The sequence below is a fragment of the Pecten maximus genome, chromosome 17 (assembly GCF_902652985.1).
Source record: "Pecten maximus chromosome 17, xPecMax1.1, whole genome shotgun sequence".
Lineage (NCBI taxonomy): Eukaryota > Metazoa > Mollusca > Bivalvia > Pectinida > Pectinidae > Pecten > Pecten maximus.
In genome coordinates, this window is record NC_047031.1 from 20703722 (window position 1) to 20720819 (window position 17098).

Below are 17098 nucleotides of genomic sequence, written 5' to 3' on the forward strand. Positions count from 1 at the left end.
GTGCCAGTTTTTTACGATTCTGGACAAACCGGGGATTCCCGTGTCAGTTTTAATTAATCTGGACTTCCGGGAGATTTTCGTCTCAGTTCCAAATATTATGGATATTTGGGGATATTTCGGGTCAGTTTTAACAACTCTGGAAATGCAGGGAAAACATAATGGAATGTTAATAGCCAGTACGTTGGATCATCAACAGTTTATTAGTGTTTATTTATATTTTCCCGAGACATATCAGATTTTGGTATGAAATAGTAATCACGGAGGATTTTCATATCCTATGTATTTATATAGATTGTTTCCTGTTTTCAGACGGATTTTCCTATAATTTTCAGTTTTTGTGTAATGCTATATAAAATGTGAAAATTTGTTTGTCGTTAATGTAGATTTTCTAAAAACGCTTGTCTGGCAACTTAGCACTACTTTACTGGAGGAACCACATCCTATTTCTTCCCGTAGTCTTTCTCGCTGCTGGCCACTGTGTTACTCTTCATGATGAGCAAAAGAAGCATTGTGTTCGAGGAGGAATCCGGCTTGTCGTCGTCTTTGTCGTCGTCGTAAGTTGTTGGATAACTGCTTGGTGTTACCCACGTGGATGTCCAAGAGGAGGGTGAGGATGAGATCGATGAGGTAGAGGTCGGAGTTGTAGAAGTAAACGTAGACGACGGTGTAGATGTCGTAGAAGTGGAGGTAGTCGAGCTTGTTGATTGGCTTCCGCCGCCAGGAGGAGGAGGGACACGTGGGTTTCCGACTCCTGTAGTAGAATCAGTAGAAATAAGGAATTTTGCGATGGGTGCCATGTGGTGTTCAGATTCCCCAAGTTCTAGAACAAATATGAAAATATCATATATCAGTCATATACAATTCAAAATCTTATTTGTCAGTTCCTGCGGACAATTGACCAGCCCGCTTAAAGTCATTACGCAATCTGTCATATAGTACACTAAAATGAAAATAGCTCAAATTGATCTTGTTTGAATGAAACCGGTAATTTTTCACCGTGGACCAGTTGTTTCCAGCTATAGTAGTCAATACAGTTAAGGTGCATTTTGGTTGAAACCATCGGTGTTTCCGGAGAATTGTTTCTACATTCTATGAGAGTGAGCAAATTGGGAGTAATAAAATAAATAACTTCAACATTTCAATAGGAATAGCGAAATGTTATGAAAACATTTGTTTAAAAATTATGTTCGAGGGAAATCCGACTTTGAATACCTTGTTAGGATTGTTGTGGTCACCTGAGGTTTGATTATGTTAGTTTTATGTCCTACACAATGAGGTCATTTGATAACGGTGCCTACGCTGACAGACGGATTTATAGTACAATCATACTGAAATGTCATACCTGGAGACGGTATGGTGACACCCACTGGTAACTGACAGAATAAAATCCTACCTTGAGGGTGCGATTGAGCAATCTCCAACCCGAAGGGTGATATTATTTGCTGCAAGAACGTGCGATCTGTTTTTCTCGAGGGGTCAAAGGAGAGAACATAGGATAAATAGAGGACGGTGTTACGAGTGACGGCTGTTTATCATGTTTATCTTCCTCAACTTCGATAAACATGAAAATAACAGTCATTTGTGCTTACCCCCATAACTTCTTCACTTATAAATGTAAGCTTGTTCGAATTCTCCCAGACGTAGCAGTTAAACTCTGTAGACCAAATCACTATGCGACAAAATATAGTTTTTAATGATGGAAAGTTTATTTTCTACTCTAGTTGCACGGCAGATATATCTTTTACCATATTTATGAACTATGTAATTTTTACAAAACTAAATATTAGTTTTATGATCAATGTGTTTGTGTTGTTTATTAAAATATCATATATTTAAACTACTCGGCTTGAGTAGTGAAGGACACCATCACGAAGTCACACTCAAATATTAGACTAATTTCTATGAGATTGTATCATCGCTCCTTTTGTGGATTGCGTAGATATGCCTTTATTGTTTATTGGTATGTTGAATGTTCAAACTGAGCTAAAAGCTAAATGGAGGGGTTTCTTTGAAATTTGGCTCTAAGCTGAAATGACATTAATGTTACCTCTGTGTAGAATGTGAGTTTGTGTAGAGAATCGGAGCCAACAGAAGATACACGGATTTTCCTTCTTTTTGAAGGGGGCTTTCTTATCTAATATCGTCATGGGTGACTTTTGAGAACACATCATTACCCTGGGATTAGTTATCACAAGGAGGCGAATAGGAATAAGTAACACCTCTAAAGCCATTACTGGCACAAATCATACGCATTCATCACACATTCATTGCAAGCACTGACCACATGCATTCATCACACATTCATCGCAAGCACTGACCACACGCATTCATCACAAACATTCATCGCAAGCGCTTATCATATGCACATCTAGTCTTCCCTAACGACTAGATTTTCATATATCTCGAGTTCCGAATATCGCTAATACTGGAAAAGGGCAGCATTAAGTTGCTAGCAGTTACATTTAACTGGTAATAGTGGTATGTAGGTTAATTTGTGCATACATTCGAACGGTTAACAGTGATCTTTGAGAAACGTGCGAACTATATGTGACAATGCCGTATACTAAAAACAAATTACATGTTTAAATTTCGATAATTGTAGTTGTTTGCTTTTCATATGAATGATTACGGAAATTCAACGCCGTCTTTTATTTCATTTTGCATCAAGAGTCTTGACAACTTGGTCCTCTTAGTCTTAGTAGTAATAAAGAATCAACTGTGGCGATGATGACGGCGTCTAAGTCTCCGAAAGGCTTGAAATGTTAATTACGGTGGGAGATCAATATCAACCGCTTCAGGAAAGTTCGCATTACGTAGAGTAGACTGTTGTACTTGCTACTCGTTAAGTTCCGCCGGAAGTGGAAGAACTTGTAAACCACACAGGTTGTATATGTCTGTTTTGTTCTGAAATAAAAGAGTCAGTTCATGTATACAATATCACATACAAATAAAATAATTGCAGGATAAAAATGACGCTGAAAGGGTTAAGTTATTAGTTTAGTGTTAACATAATATATATTTGGATATGAAACTGCCCATTACCGGTATATGTATGTTGTTAACAAGCTGTTTGCAAGGTTTGTCAACGTCACTGTTCGAACGCTAAACGCTGAAAATTAGTTTGGCTGGTTCTTGATATGGGGGTGCTACATTTCCTGAATTTAACCTAGATTGCTCCCATTGTTGACAGGTGTCGTCCAATTATGTGACAAAAACACAATCGGTGTTTTACTATTTGCTATAGCTGTAGGGATTTTGGGGTATAACTACTGAGATGCTTACATGTCCATATCTGCCAATGTTTCCTAAAACGAGTGAATATGTTAAATAACAGATTTCCTGACAGTTTGCCTTTTAGTGAAAATTGATTAGTTTTTTTAACGAGTTGAATGTCCTCGCAACATCCAGGGTCATGGGTATTGATTAAGTTGATTAATATCACGAAACTCATAACATAGCATAGCAATATGTACTAACACCCACTCTACCAACTATTCGCTCAAAAGAAAACCCACATTAAAACGAATACCATAAACTAACTCAAAATGGATAAAACGGTTAAAAGGACGAAAACATCAACAGATTTGCATGTGGACGCCATGGAAAAATGTGTCAGGAGAATGAGACCAGGCTATTCGGAAGAGTAAGCGACTCTTGCTTTATTGACGTCACTCGCCATGTAAACATAGGTCTAACCACACGCATGCATGTTGCACGCACGGGAGGCTGTCCTTAAATGACCATAGCTGTTAATAGAACGTTAAACAATATAAACAAAACAAAACAAATCTGGATGAAGTGGCATTGCAATTCGATATGTATATTCGATAGACAAAGGACAGATAAATATTGATATGCTGACCAAAATGAAACTCTATTCAAAGTCCACGCTTCATGCACCATATTTACCTCTGTCTACTATCGTAGTCTTTATAAAATAACACTCGTGATGTACATTGTGACGACCCAAAACAAAATATGGTTATCATTTTCGTTTTCAAAAAAACCATATGTCGTTTCATTTTCACATTCCGCTTTTTGTGTTGGAGTAGAATAACGTATGTTTTCGTTGGTGATAACTAATCGGAACTCATCGGATATGCTTCACTCAATACCTCGATTGTGATAGACGTATGAATAGTGTAAATCACTTATAATTCGCGTAGGATTTATTTGCGCGTTAATTCGCGAGGAGAGTCAAAAAAAAAATCAAATCCCTCGCGAATATTTGTATAAGAATGACAAAAATAAGTGACGTCCATTTTGAATCTAACATAATTAAGTACTCGCGAAACATAAGTGATTAACAGTATGTTAACAAGAAGTCCACGGACGTGTTTGTGTCTATTTATAGTAACAGTAATCTTCATCTTTGACATTTGGACTACTAAAAAAAAAAAAAACACATACAATTATTTGTGGTAAGGAAACCCTGCATGAAATTTAGTTCGATTGGCCCAAAGGAATTTGAGTAAACGCAGTGAAAGACAAATCTATTTTTAGCAAGAGTGACATTGACTTTGACCGTCGGAGCTAAAACAGCAATCCCAAGCAAGCACATGTGGTATCTTTCACAAGATTGAAAAAAATGACTTCATAGCAAAGTAAAAATCTCTATTTACTAATTAATAGGCTAGTACATTGACAATATTACACATAATGCCGACATCGAAAATGAATTTCCAAGTATAAATAATCTTTTCAGTAATAAGTACATATCAAACTATTAGATATTATGTTCAGCAGCTGTCATTGACAATATGCATATCTCATTAAATAGACACATTGATTTATATTATTATTACCGATTTAACTTACCTTTTGATTGATATAGCCGTTTCTTCTGATCTTCTATTGCTTGTGATCCTCGTATGTCGTCCGCCACGATACACAAATTCGATACCTTTATAACGTAAATTTTCTTTTGAATATGTTCTATTCGTCATCGTAAAAGTTCCCCAATTCTCTTTAATATTAAAAATGCAATTTTCGGTGAATAGGGGAAAAGACATTTTTACATTCCTCAAAGTATGTCAGTTCTATGTGCGAACGTCAGTAATCCAATAACACCCGTCAGTAATTCAGCGTAGTGATCTTGCATTGAACTGATTTATCTCCCTTTGTGCGAGATGCATGCGTGTGATGCGCTTTACTCCGGTATATATATGTCTGTCAACTTGTCATAGCGTGGAACTCATTCCGAAGTTATAGTGCTATCTCGCTGAGGCATACTGCAGGACACCCCACCCGACCACAGTATGCTGAAAACGGTCGAACCAGTCGCCCCATTCCCAAATTTGATAAAAAATATACATTGGACGTAAAACTGTTATGTGACCTCACGCTAAATGCTACAAATATTGGTCTTCAGTTTATTTCTTCAAATGAAATATTATTCATAGAGATGCATTTTTTTTCTGAAGTCAAAAATTGACCCAGGATTCGAGTTGGATAGAAAAATGCCGCATATCAGAAACATTTATTTTGTAAGACTCTCGCGTCAAATTGTTGGTCATAATTTGGCTGAGATTGAAATATTTGAATACACGTCGCATTTTTTTCAAATAATTTCTGAGAATTGCCCTAGTTTTGTCTTCCCAAAATATGTATAGTCATCTTAAAACGAGAGTCACTTGTCTGTTTTTAGAAAGTCCTTTGATAATACTTTGTTGAACACTGCTGCATGAAGCCCTGCATGGCAGATGTTGTCGATGAAACAGAAGACGCTCGCTCTTCCGGAGCGACTGGCCTCCTTTTCCTAATAATGCTTCATACTTCAAACTTGGTCTCTAGGTCAAACGGGTGAATTTATTTCAAAATTATCTTGTATGATTATGAAATTATTCTGAACAAGTGTTGTTTTTAATAGTTAGCTTCCGTCCAAAATCCTAGATAGCTGTCACATTAAATAAAAACAGATAAAGCTACTCCTCTAATTTAGCTGAAAGCTTTGAGCTTAACATTGGTAGGGGAAGGAAGGCAATGAAGAGTTGTTTTTTTTGGGCATATTTCAACCACGGTTAGTGCACAAATATTGTTTTACTGTGCAACACATATTCTTAAAAAAATGTACTGCACGGGTTGTTTTAAAATCAAAGATGGGCGCCATATTGGAAAGCACATTTTCAACTTCTCCAGTTTCATCAGTAAAATCAAGCTGTACCCGAGATATTTTCTGACAAAATCCTTTGAATTTCTGTCGTCTCGAAACGGAAATATGACAACAATGAATGTAATTTTGAAAATAATATTTCAACAACTTCTCCAGTGCCACATGTGAGATTGAGTGGTAACTCGCCAGGAACGAGATAATATTTATCAAGTGTTGTTATTTTTCAAACTATTCCAAAATTCTACCATGGATGCTAAGGTCGCCATTTAATAACATAATTGCACAGTTATAGTTTTTGTTAAGAGCATGCATTTAAAACTTTTTTTATTTCATCATTCATGTAGAAGCATAGGCAAATCCTTTATAAATCCTCCTGGAAATGTCAAATCCACATTCCCTGAAGCCAAGCTGCTTTCCACAAAAGTTTTGAATTTCTGTGTAACCTTGGTATACCAATTTTGGGTATGGAGACTAAATTTCCAGACAATTATCTTTAAAAACAAAGCGTTGATAGCTATATAGCCCGTTGCCGATATAATGTTCCAACTATGTGTAACCCAGTATGACATTCCAGTATGATTAAACTTTATCAGTGCCAGTCAATTACTCCAGTATTTGTAGACACTATATTGTTTTGTATTTACGTTTGACCAAAGCCAAAATAAACAAAAAAAAGAATACTTACCAAATTCACCCAATTTCAAATCATCTGATACAATCTTGGCGATTTTGCTTCCTTCGGAATCCAATAAACGGTCACTATGAGCAGTCCCGAGTATGATAACTAAGAAAACAGCCTCAAAACAGGCCATCATTTACGTTCGGTTACAGCTATATTTAAGTTGAATACGTTACTGGAGCGAAAACTGTCCTTCTGTTACGACAAGAGTTTCTAAGGCTATGAATACGTGTTCGAAGTTCATATAGAATCATTGGTTACTTATTGAAAGCTTTCTCAGTGTATTTAAAGGGTGAAAAGGTTTTCCTATTAAATCTAACGTTCGTCCGTTAATAGCCAACAGGCAACCCGTATGGCCGCCATGCACGCTGTGTATTGACCTTTAAAGTGTCGCTCACTGAAATGAGCATCAGATATAATTATTTGAAGATAAGTAAACTGTGATTGATGTCGTCTGTTCAACAAAATAGTGTCACGTATTCATGACATTTAAGGATTAACATCAAATATTGTTTTCTGTTATACAGTCATAACAGAAAAAACTGGAGTGTACTCTAAATAAACCGCGAAGCGGTTTATGAAGAGAGTACACTCCAGTTTTTTATGTTATGACTGTATAACAGAAAAAATGATTTATGTTAATTCTTATAATTTAATTTCGTCTTATACACACCAAGATATTTCACTTTCTTTGGCGAACTCTTTCCTGTGATGTAAAATTATATGTCAAGAATGCATATATTGTACTGTAATATGTTCAGTAGCAGTTTGTATAATTATACATAGAACCTGTAAATCATCATATCTACATGTACACATTAACGTTAGCTAGATTGCCAGTAATTAGATAGACCTCGGTTCTCTAAACAACTTGGATCTTATCTATACCATGTTCATGTGATACTGGTTGTATTCAATTATCTTCGTATAGTTTTAATTAATGTGGTATGTACATGTAGACTTCAGGTCACTAACCCCATAACCATATTAAGTCGGGGGGAAATTTATCTGTCCGGCCGATGCACATTATTATTATTATAAAAGAGTAGCCTTCGATTCATACCAATGTCATTCCTTCTCGTGCTTTGCACGGACACGTCAGTCCTTCGGCCGTGCTTTGCACGGACATGTCAGTCCTTCGGCCGTGCTTTGCACGCACACGTCGCTCCTAGTCGTCTGCGAACGCACCCAACCTATACCTACCTGCATCAATAAAAAGTGGAACCATCAATATACGTCTTCGTCATTATTCAACTTTACAACTACAACTACTACATCTTCACGACCACAAATACTTAGAAGACTTATTACATTTTAATATGACAAATTCACAATAAGGTGAACTCTTACCCCAAGTATGTAGTTTCAGTGACAAGTGATGTCGGCTTGACTTACGTTTGTTACTTGGTACGCTGAAGTTAGCCCGGACATGATAATGTTAGGGAGAATGGACGGACGACTGGACATTACAAACAACTTAAGACGCCCCTCCTATCGGTGGGGGAACTACGAACGAAAAAGATGTACGACTTTCATATACAGGCAAAATGTCTTGTGGCAAATATGACCTGAAATTAACCTGAAAATGACCAGAAAATGAGGTCAATTTCACATGAAAACGATTTCATGTCAATTTCATTGACTTGACTACTAGTATATTGCTCCATTTTAACTGATACGGTACACGTGAAATTGATCAGGATGGTCATGAAGACGTCTTGCCTGTGTCGTTTTGCTTTTTGCGCTTTATACAAATGTAGGATTATTCTAACATTTCAACAAACAATTAAGACCAATCTCAATGTTGGTACATTTTATGATTATTTAAATATTCATGTATATGCACATCTCGTTTTTATTTCTAATGTTATTAGTTTATTTATTGTTTACATAATTGGTTTTTGATTACTTATTGTTTACATTATTAGATTTATTCAATCAAACTTCATTATCTCGACCTGACTGCTAGGCAACGAGGGTAGACTTTATTTCTATGTACCTTCTTGCTTTGTTATTACCAATGAATCCGTGATCCCGTACAACACCTAACTTAATAAGTCCAAAATGTTCCCTTTAAAATAAAACCATCTTATAATGATCATGATAATTCATTAGTTACTAATTTAAGTTCAGTTTTCATTACACGACCAATATCCTCTTCACAGGACTCAAATTTACAATAATAATACTAAAAGTGTGATAAATCCTTTTAACAACAGTTCTAATCTATACAGGATTTCGGACTTATTTCTTTATATAAAAAGTTCCCGTTCTGCCCAATACCCATTTAATCAAATACATTGTTGCTACCATTGTCAATAGACTACACAACTTTGCTATAGTGGGTTAATGTCTCTTCTCATTAGCAGTGATATATTCCATTCACCGGTAAGGTTAATCAAGTCCATATGCTTTCCAAAATATCCATCAAATTTGTCCTTTTCTTAAACAGTAGCCCCCGCTTAACATCGCGTTTACTTATATCCTATTCCAAGGTTCAAGAGACTTATGTTAGTGCTTATACAGAGTCACATGGTCCCGTTTACATCTTTTGATATAAGTCTACATATGTTTATAAGAGACCAACCAACCAATTGTTTTTCCATAGACTTAAGTGTTAACGTTTAGGAGTATGTCATTAAAATTCTTGATTTCAATACGGCAATTATGGTTTATAACTAAAGGTTAGGGTCTCATATAACACTTAATCCAAAAACAGTTGGGACCTTCAGATCTAACGTTTTCAATGGTAGCCATTTTGAAAATGTTTGAATTATGCAGTAAAAATTCTTTAAAATACTGAAATGTTTACCTGTTAATTATTATGACCTGAACTTTTGAAAAAAATTCAATCGGACTTACGAAATTCATCTCAACATTTCCTTTGGATAGTTACCTATTAGGCTACATATCTATTTTGTAACTTCAAAATAAACTGGCCAATCAGTGACTACCAGACATTTTATCCCTGGCTCAACTTAAAGGGGATGTTTCAAAAGTCTATTTTTTTCAATTGGTTGGTTGTTCCCTATAATGGCAATTCATGACTTTTTCTTATCTCGTGATTGAGTGTTAAATGTTGGTCCCTGTGAGGAAGGCTTTGGGTTATGTCCCCTGGCCGAGACATACCAGAGCCTATAACAACGGTAGTTGTTACTCCTGCCTGACGCTCGGTATTTTGGGAGGTGGACGACAGGTTTGCCCGTTGTCAGTATAATGTGACAGGGTGGGGTGTGCTGATAGGGGTCTTCATTAGTATGCTTAAGTGAGATAGCACTACAAAGTCGACATTAATACCGCGCTATTTATTATCAGGAGAAAACACGAGCATATTGCAAGCCCCCCCCCCCCCCCCCCCCCCCCAATTACACATACACGAAAGCATCTCTCACGCTTAAATAACCAGAGGACGCAAACCAATACAAAACCGAATTAATCCAAATTATTGTTTATATTAATTAACGAATGTATTGCTTTTTTGATATTTTGACAGGAGGTAGTATTGGAAACACATTGTCAGAATAACAGTACCGTATGTGAAACAGGTGAGAGAATATTACCAATAGTAATTTATTAACACATTTTGAATTAGCGTAACCTAGTACTGATGTTGTAATTCATCTGGGAAGTAATACAGTTCACAATATTGTTCACAAGTCAGTGGCGTAGGAAGTCGTCAAAAAGTGGGGGGGGCAAAATTTTGTTTAACCTTAAATTTTACACACTAAACAAATCGTATGCCATCTCCGCAAAATTAGCCAATAATTATCATTTCAACATCCCATGATAGTTTTGATAATTTATGTAGTACAAAATAAGTTATTTACGCAAATCAGAAAATATATATTAAATATAGCAAAACATGAATCACCAGGCCCGCCCAGGGCGGGGGGGTCCAGTAATTTAGTAATAATGCGAGCGCCCTAGGCGCGAGCCGATTTTTTTTTTTTGCGGGGTCCGAGGGGCCGCCCAGCGGGTCCAGTGCAGCGCCCTGATATGGGGTCAAGGGGGTCTAAGCCCTCCGCGGAAAATGAATATAGTACATTTCCAATAATTCGGGATCAGGCGCGGATCCAGTAGTTTTCGAAAGGGGGGTCCAGTAATTAAGTGATCATGCGAGCGCCGTAGGCGCTAGCCGTTTTTTTTTCCTTTTTGCGAGAGGTCTGGGGGCCGCCCAGCGGGTCCCAGGGTGGCGAAGCCCCCCTGTAGATCTGCAATCGAAAGGGGGGTCAGTAATTTAGTGATAAAGCGAGCGCCGTAGGCGCGAGCCGATTTTTTTTTTGTATTTCCTCGTACCTGTCGGTAATAAGTATCACTCTATTCACGTTAAAACCGCGCATTCTTCTTCATGTTGTGTTTCTGTCTTTTTTCTCATTATGAACTCAATTAACTTCACAAATTATCATCAACTTATTGAATCTATGTGATGAAGTTGAGCAAAATTTCTTATAAAGATATAAATATTGACTTACCAGGCTGTTGCACAGGTCTGAGGATTGATATACTAGTATAAAAGTCGGAATGTTCCGGATGTACAAGATAAAGTTTTTATCGTTGCCTTCAAGAAAACATTATCGGTTCGGAAATATACAGATATTTATCGAAATGAATATATAAATTCGCGTTTTATCCCTTTTGTTTAGATTTTGGATGTCAAAAAGTGGGGGGGCAAAAAGATATGTTTGCCCCCCCACTGAAAAAAGTGGGGGGGCAATTGCCCCCCCTGCCCCCCCGCTTCCTACGCCACTGCAAGTACTTATCATCCTTTTAAAATCCAGTATAATAAATTATGACATTTATTGAATCATTTGTCGTTTGACCTCGTCATCCATAGTTTGCCATTTGTTCTCGTCTACTTCTCTCTACTTCTCGTCTACTTCTCGTCTACTTCTCGTTTTGGTCATCACCCTTAGCATCATTATCAAGTTTTAGAAGGACGAAACAGCTGTATGGTGCTTTTTTGGTATATCTAACTCTGATTTTGTTTTGAAAGCTGCCTATCTTTTTATGTCTTTTGCACTGCCCTAACAAGATATAACGATTATGCAATGGTCTTAAACGTTTTAATCTCTTAATTTAAGTTAATGTATATAAAACATCTTTTTACTCAACAGTTTTGGGCTAATCCATTATATATCGCTAGACATATAGGCAATTCCGTTACCTTTTAATTAACGGGTTGTAACTTGCCCGACAAGAGTGACGATTGCATATATCAAATACAAATGACTTTAGTTTGGAAACAAAAACTTAGTGTTTTAAACAAGAAACTTTTATCGTAATAAATTTTTCACCATAGTTCTATCACAACCAGACAATATATAATAAAATGCGATAGGAAAAACCAATGATCCCATAGATTATAATTATTATCGTGTAATAGTTATCGTCGACGAAACAGAAGACGGGTACACTTCTGGAGCACCTGGTTCTAATATCCCTGTACTTTCTCATGGATCTCCATGTAAATATATTTGTATATATATAATATTGGTATCTTGAATATTCTGACAAATCCTAAGATTGATAAGTGGTAACACTAGGCCTTTCCCTTCTATATTCTATTTTGTCCCCAAGCACCATTGCTGGTGACGAAAGAGGTATACGGTACATCTTTGTATTTGTCTTACACTGCATTTCATTTATAACGTCCTTCGTTTCATATGCTATTTTCTTTTATGCAGCCCTTTTACCTGAAACATGACATGACTGGTTATATTGGGGTTTTTTTACAGGACGGAAGGGAATTCCTGGTCCTAAGGGATTCACAGGTAGTTATATCTTTTAATATTATGATTCGAATTGTTTTACTATTTTTTGAACATTCAGGACTGTTAGATATAAATGTTTTATGACTTCGATAGGATTTATGTTGATCTTTTTGTATTAATGTTAATTAACATCGTAATAATTCAAAAACATATCAAATTCTATCTGTCTCCATAATTGAATAATTTCATACATGAAAACAAGTTAAGTGTTATTTTGAAATAGCTTCGAATACGCAAAATGTCACTTTCCCCGCCTTCTCATCTGTAACTGATGATGTTTGAGTGTTTGGGGGAAATACCCGTGTGACATTTTCTTGTCTCACCTTAGGGTTGAGGAAACGCATGCTCTTTGCACGATCTCAACAGATGTATGACGTTGTGGGCAACAATGCAACGACGTCACGTCGGCAATTCAACCATATCACGTCAAAATTGCCTGGCATTGTTGTAGCGTCGATTTTAGATATATAAGAGTGTAAAGAGGGTAAGAGAAAAGTAAGCATTCACCCCCTTGGGAAGAAGACAGGGGTTCAGCTTCTTAAGATTCTTAATCTGTCATACATTCGGGAAACCTCGTCTTTGGTAACGAAAGAATCTTCCCTCAGGTTGAGATTCCCCTATCTCGCTCCCAAGGGGGTGAAAGATTCTATTAATCTCGCTCCCAAGGGGGTGAAAGATTCTATTAATCTCGCTCCCAAGGGGGTGACAAATTCTATTAATCTCGCTCCCAAGGGGTGAAAGATTTCTTAATCTCGCTCCCAAGGGGGTGAAAGATTCTATTAATCTCGCTCCCAAGGGGGTGACAAATTCTATTAATGTCGCTCCCAAGGGGTGAAAGATTTCTTAATCTCGCTCCCAAGGGGGTGAAAGATTCTATTAATCTCGCTCCCAAGGGGGTGACAAATTCTATTAATCTCGCTCCCAAGGGGGTGAAAGATTCTATTAATGTCGCTCCCAAGGGGGTGAAAGATTCTATTAATGTCGCTCCCAGGGGGGTTAAAGATTCAAATTATCTCGCTCCCAAGGGGGTGAACGATTGTCTTAATCTCGCTCCCAAGGGGGTGAACGATTGTCTTAATCTCGCTCCCAAGGAGGTGAACGATTCTATTAATATCGCTCCCAAGGAGGTGAACGATTCTATTAATATCGCTCCCAAGGGGGTGAAAGATTCTATTAATCTCGCTCAAAAGGGGGTGACAAATTCTATTAATCTCGCTCCCAAGGGGGTGAAAGATTCTATTAATCTCACTCCCAAGGGGGTGAACGATTCTATTAATGTCGCTCCCAAGGGGGTGAACGATTCTATTAATATCGCTCCCAAGGAGGTGAAAGATTCTCTTCATCTCGCTCCAAATGTAGTGACAAATTCTATTATTCATGTAGTATGGATGACAGATAGATTTCTGTAATTGATTGGAAAACTAGTAGGAAATAAATTCAAAGTCATCAATTTATTTCGTTGTCACAAAATTTGTATATTTTATTAATGAGAGAATTATTCATCGATGTAATTTAATTTGATTTCCAAAGACATTTCTGTACATCGATATTGCCAATATGGGTCATAGTAAATAATCATTTTTGGATGTGATGTTAATCATTCTAGGAATCACGGGATCTCGGGGAGACCTTGGTGACGTAGGTCCCCAAGGTCAAATGGGGGGTCAAGGAGATAAAGGTCAGCCTGGCACAGCAGGTCTAATTGGAGAGACTGGAATTGCTGGTACTCCAGGTATTAATGGCGCGAGAGGAACCCCTGGTCCAAAAGGAGATATGGGCGAAATAGGAGCAACAGGTACACACGGTGATATGGGTCCAGTCGGAATGAAAGGAGAAAAAGGAGAGAAGGCCGCACGAGGATCAAAAGGTGATACAGGGATCCCAGGACAAAATGGTACCAATGGCGCCGATGGAGACTTAGGTAATAGCCGTATACATCACACAAGATTCTGGAAAAATGTCTTATCACGGAAAGTTTTATCCACGATTTTATTTTTTGACCTCACCCTACGACTGAGAGAAACTGCACGTGCTTTTTACACGACGTCACGTTAATACATTTAATGACGTCATGTCAACATGCCCGTATGTTGATGCAAAGATAATATTAGAAACCTGGAACCTTAGAAGACAAACAGTGTAAGAGAAAATAATCATTCACCAACTTGGAAGGGAGAAGGGGAATCTTAAACCATAGGATAAGTTTCTTAACCTGCCAACACTTGGCACGCCTCAAGTTTGTATATAATCTCCCTCTCCTGTTGAGATCCACCTTTCTCACCTTCAAGGCAGGGAACTATTGTACCAATCTGAGAAACATGATACATCGTATTGGGGTGTGCGATGCCCTGATTGCTTGATGTTTTGTAGAGGATGAGGGTTGTGTGTGTTTTAACAGGGCAGGGATGGCGATTTCTAGGTTTGGCTCCTTAATGCATTATCTGACATATCTTTAAGGGAAAGTTAGCTACATCGACAATATAAGTTCCATACTGCGATTCCTACCGTCTCTAAGATATTGTAATTTTCAATGTTTTTTTCCGTTTCAGGTTCCCAAGGACCAAAAGGTCAGAAGGGTGATCCGGGACATGTGGGGCCTCCAGGAGTTATCCTCGACAAAGACTGCACGTGCAAAGGTTTAATAGCTTGATAGTTTATTGGCTTTAAGTCTTTCTACCTATCAGCATAATCATGTATAACAACACACACTATAATACCCAATAGGTAGGTGATTCATGGTAATTCAGACGTATTCATGGTTATTCAGACATATTCATGGTTATACAGATATATTTATGGTAATACAGACATATCCTTGGTAATACAGACGTATTTATGGTTATACAGATATATTTATGGTAATACAGACATATCCTTGGTAATACAGACGTATTCATGGTTATACAGACGTATCCATGGTAATACAGACGTATTCATGGTAATACAGACATATAAATGGTTATAGAGATATATTCATGGTAATACAGACATATTCCTGGTAATACAGACGTATTCACGGTAAAACAGACATATTCACGGTAATACAGACATATTCCTGGTAATACAGACATATCCATGGTAATACAGACATATTCATGGTAATACAGACATATTCATGGTTATACAGATATATTTATGGTAATACAGACATATCATTGGTAATACAGACGTATTCATGGTAATACAGACATATTCATGGTTATACAGATATATTTATGGTAATACAGACATATCATTGGTAATACAGACGTATTCATGGTAATACAGACATATTCATGGTTATACAGATATATTTATGGTAATACAGACATATCATTGGTAATACAGACGTATTCATGGTAATACAGACATATTCATGGTAATACAGACATATACATGGTAATAGAGATATATTCATAGTTATACAGATATATTCACGGTAATACAGACATATTCATAGTAATACAGGCATATTCAGGGTAATACAGATATATCATGGAGGATTGACAATCTGGATTACTGAATGAGAGGCTGGAATATAGCGTATTCCTAGAACGTTTAAGGGAAATATGAATTAAAAAGTCGGTCTATATATCTCACAAGTATTAAATCATATCATATAGGGTTTGGTTTTGGGTTGTTTAACGTCCTATCAACAGCTGCGGTCATTCAAGGACGACATCTCGTATTTTTTTCTATAAATACCTATCTGATGCAGACACCTGAGGATAACTCACACTAAGTTGGACCCCCGTAATTGAAGATGTCTGACGTAAGTTTTGTTTGGCTTTCCGTGATCTAGTTAGGTTAGGATTTGTATACATTTTTACTCTTTAACGAATATGATTGTATACAGGGGCCATGATAACTCGATCAGCTGGAGACCCGGCCAAGTTATCTCGGGGTGGAGATTCAGGGGGCTTGGTTCGATTTCCTACCTGTGTCGGTTTAGGTTTCTCGGGAATCTAAGAAACGGGTCAGTTTGTGTTGTAATGGTTGTGTCATCACGGAAAATTATACTGTCACAGGAAAGTCACGTTACTGGTTTATTAGCAGGACATCTCTCCAAGTCTTTTGTATTGACACCGGAATGTCGTATTACAGGCACGGGGCGGCGATAACTCGTCTTGAGCGCTGGCCACATAACCTCCGAAATGAGACCCTAGATGCGTGATTCGACGCTCCTTACCCGTGTCTGTCTGTGTTTCGCGGGATGCTTGCTGTCATGGTTGTGTCTTTTGGCAAGGCACTTTACCCTCATTTCTCTAGATGGCATGCGACTGGCCTCCCGGTATATTATTCAGTGAGGTACTCACTAACTACTACACTTAGACTGATCCTTGCTGTCTACGCGTCTAAACATCCAGCAATCAAACAATGCCAGGGGCACATTATCATGATATCTTTTTCCTGACCTTTTCCTGAACTTTTACTGACATCTGGTAATGATAACATGCTCGAATAAGATTATTAAATACATAACGAAATTGTTGGATAGTGGTTAGTCTCTTTATGACAACGAAAGAAATTCTTACTAAAGAGAAATTAAAATCAAGA

At 37.4% G+C, this 17098-nt stretch overlaps 2 protein-coding genes across 4 annotated transcripts in view; one reads left to right on the top strand and one right to left on the bottom strand.

Moving 5' to 3' along the window:
• Positions 1-17098, top strand: part of LOC117315575 (collagen alpha-1(X) chain-like) — a 39777-nt gene that overhangs the window by 6782 nt on the left and 15897 nt on the right. For both annotated transcript variants that reach the window (XM_033869820.1, XM_033869819.1), the window contains exons 3-6: positions 10285-10336; positions 12527-12562; positions 14169-14483; positions 15112-15198. In XM_033869820.1, coding sequence (XP_033725711.1) covers positions 10285-10336; positions 12527-12562; positions 14169-14483; positions 15112-15198 — 490 coding nt within the window. The remainder of the gene's footprint in view (positions 1-10284; positions 10337-12526; positions 12563-14168; positions 14484-15111; positions 15199-17098) is intronic.
• LOC117315577 (cell wall integrity and stress response component 3-like) lies at positions 178-7178 on the bottom strand. 2 transcript variants are annotated; one of them, XM_033869821.1, is made up of 2 exons: positions 6798-7178; positions 178-820 (listed from the first exon to the last, which is right to left on the bottom strand). In XM_033869821.1, the coding sequence occupies exons 1-2, from the start codon at positions 6925-6927 to the stop codon at positions 441-443; spliced, it is 510 nt and encodes a 169-aa protein (XP_033725712.1). In that variant the 5' UTR covers positions 6928-7178; the 3' UTR covers positions 178-440. The 2 variants fall into 2 exon arrangements, with proteins under 2 accessions (XP_033725712.1, XP_033725713.1); XM_033869822.1 differs by having other exon boundaries at positions 178-751; positions 6798-7070.

Coding starts and splice junctions, on each gene's coding strand:
- LOC117315577 (XM_033869821.1), bottom strand. CDS start 6,927: ATGATGGCCTGTTTTGAGGCTGTTTTCTTAGTTATCATACTCGGGACT. Junction 821..6,797: donor TTTGAAATTGGGTGAATTTG/GTAAGTATTCTT, acceptor TATTTGTTCTAG/AACTTGGGGAATCTGAACAC.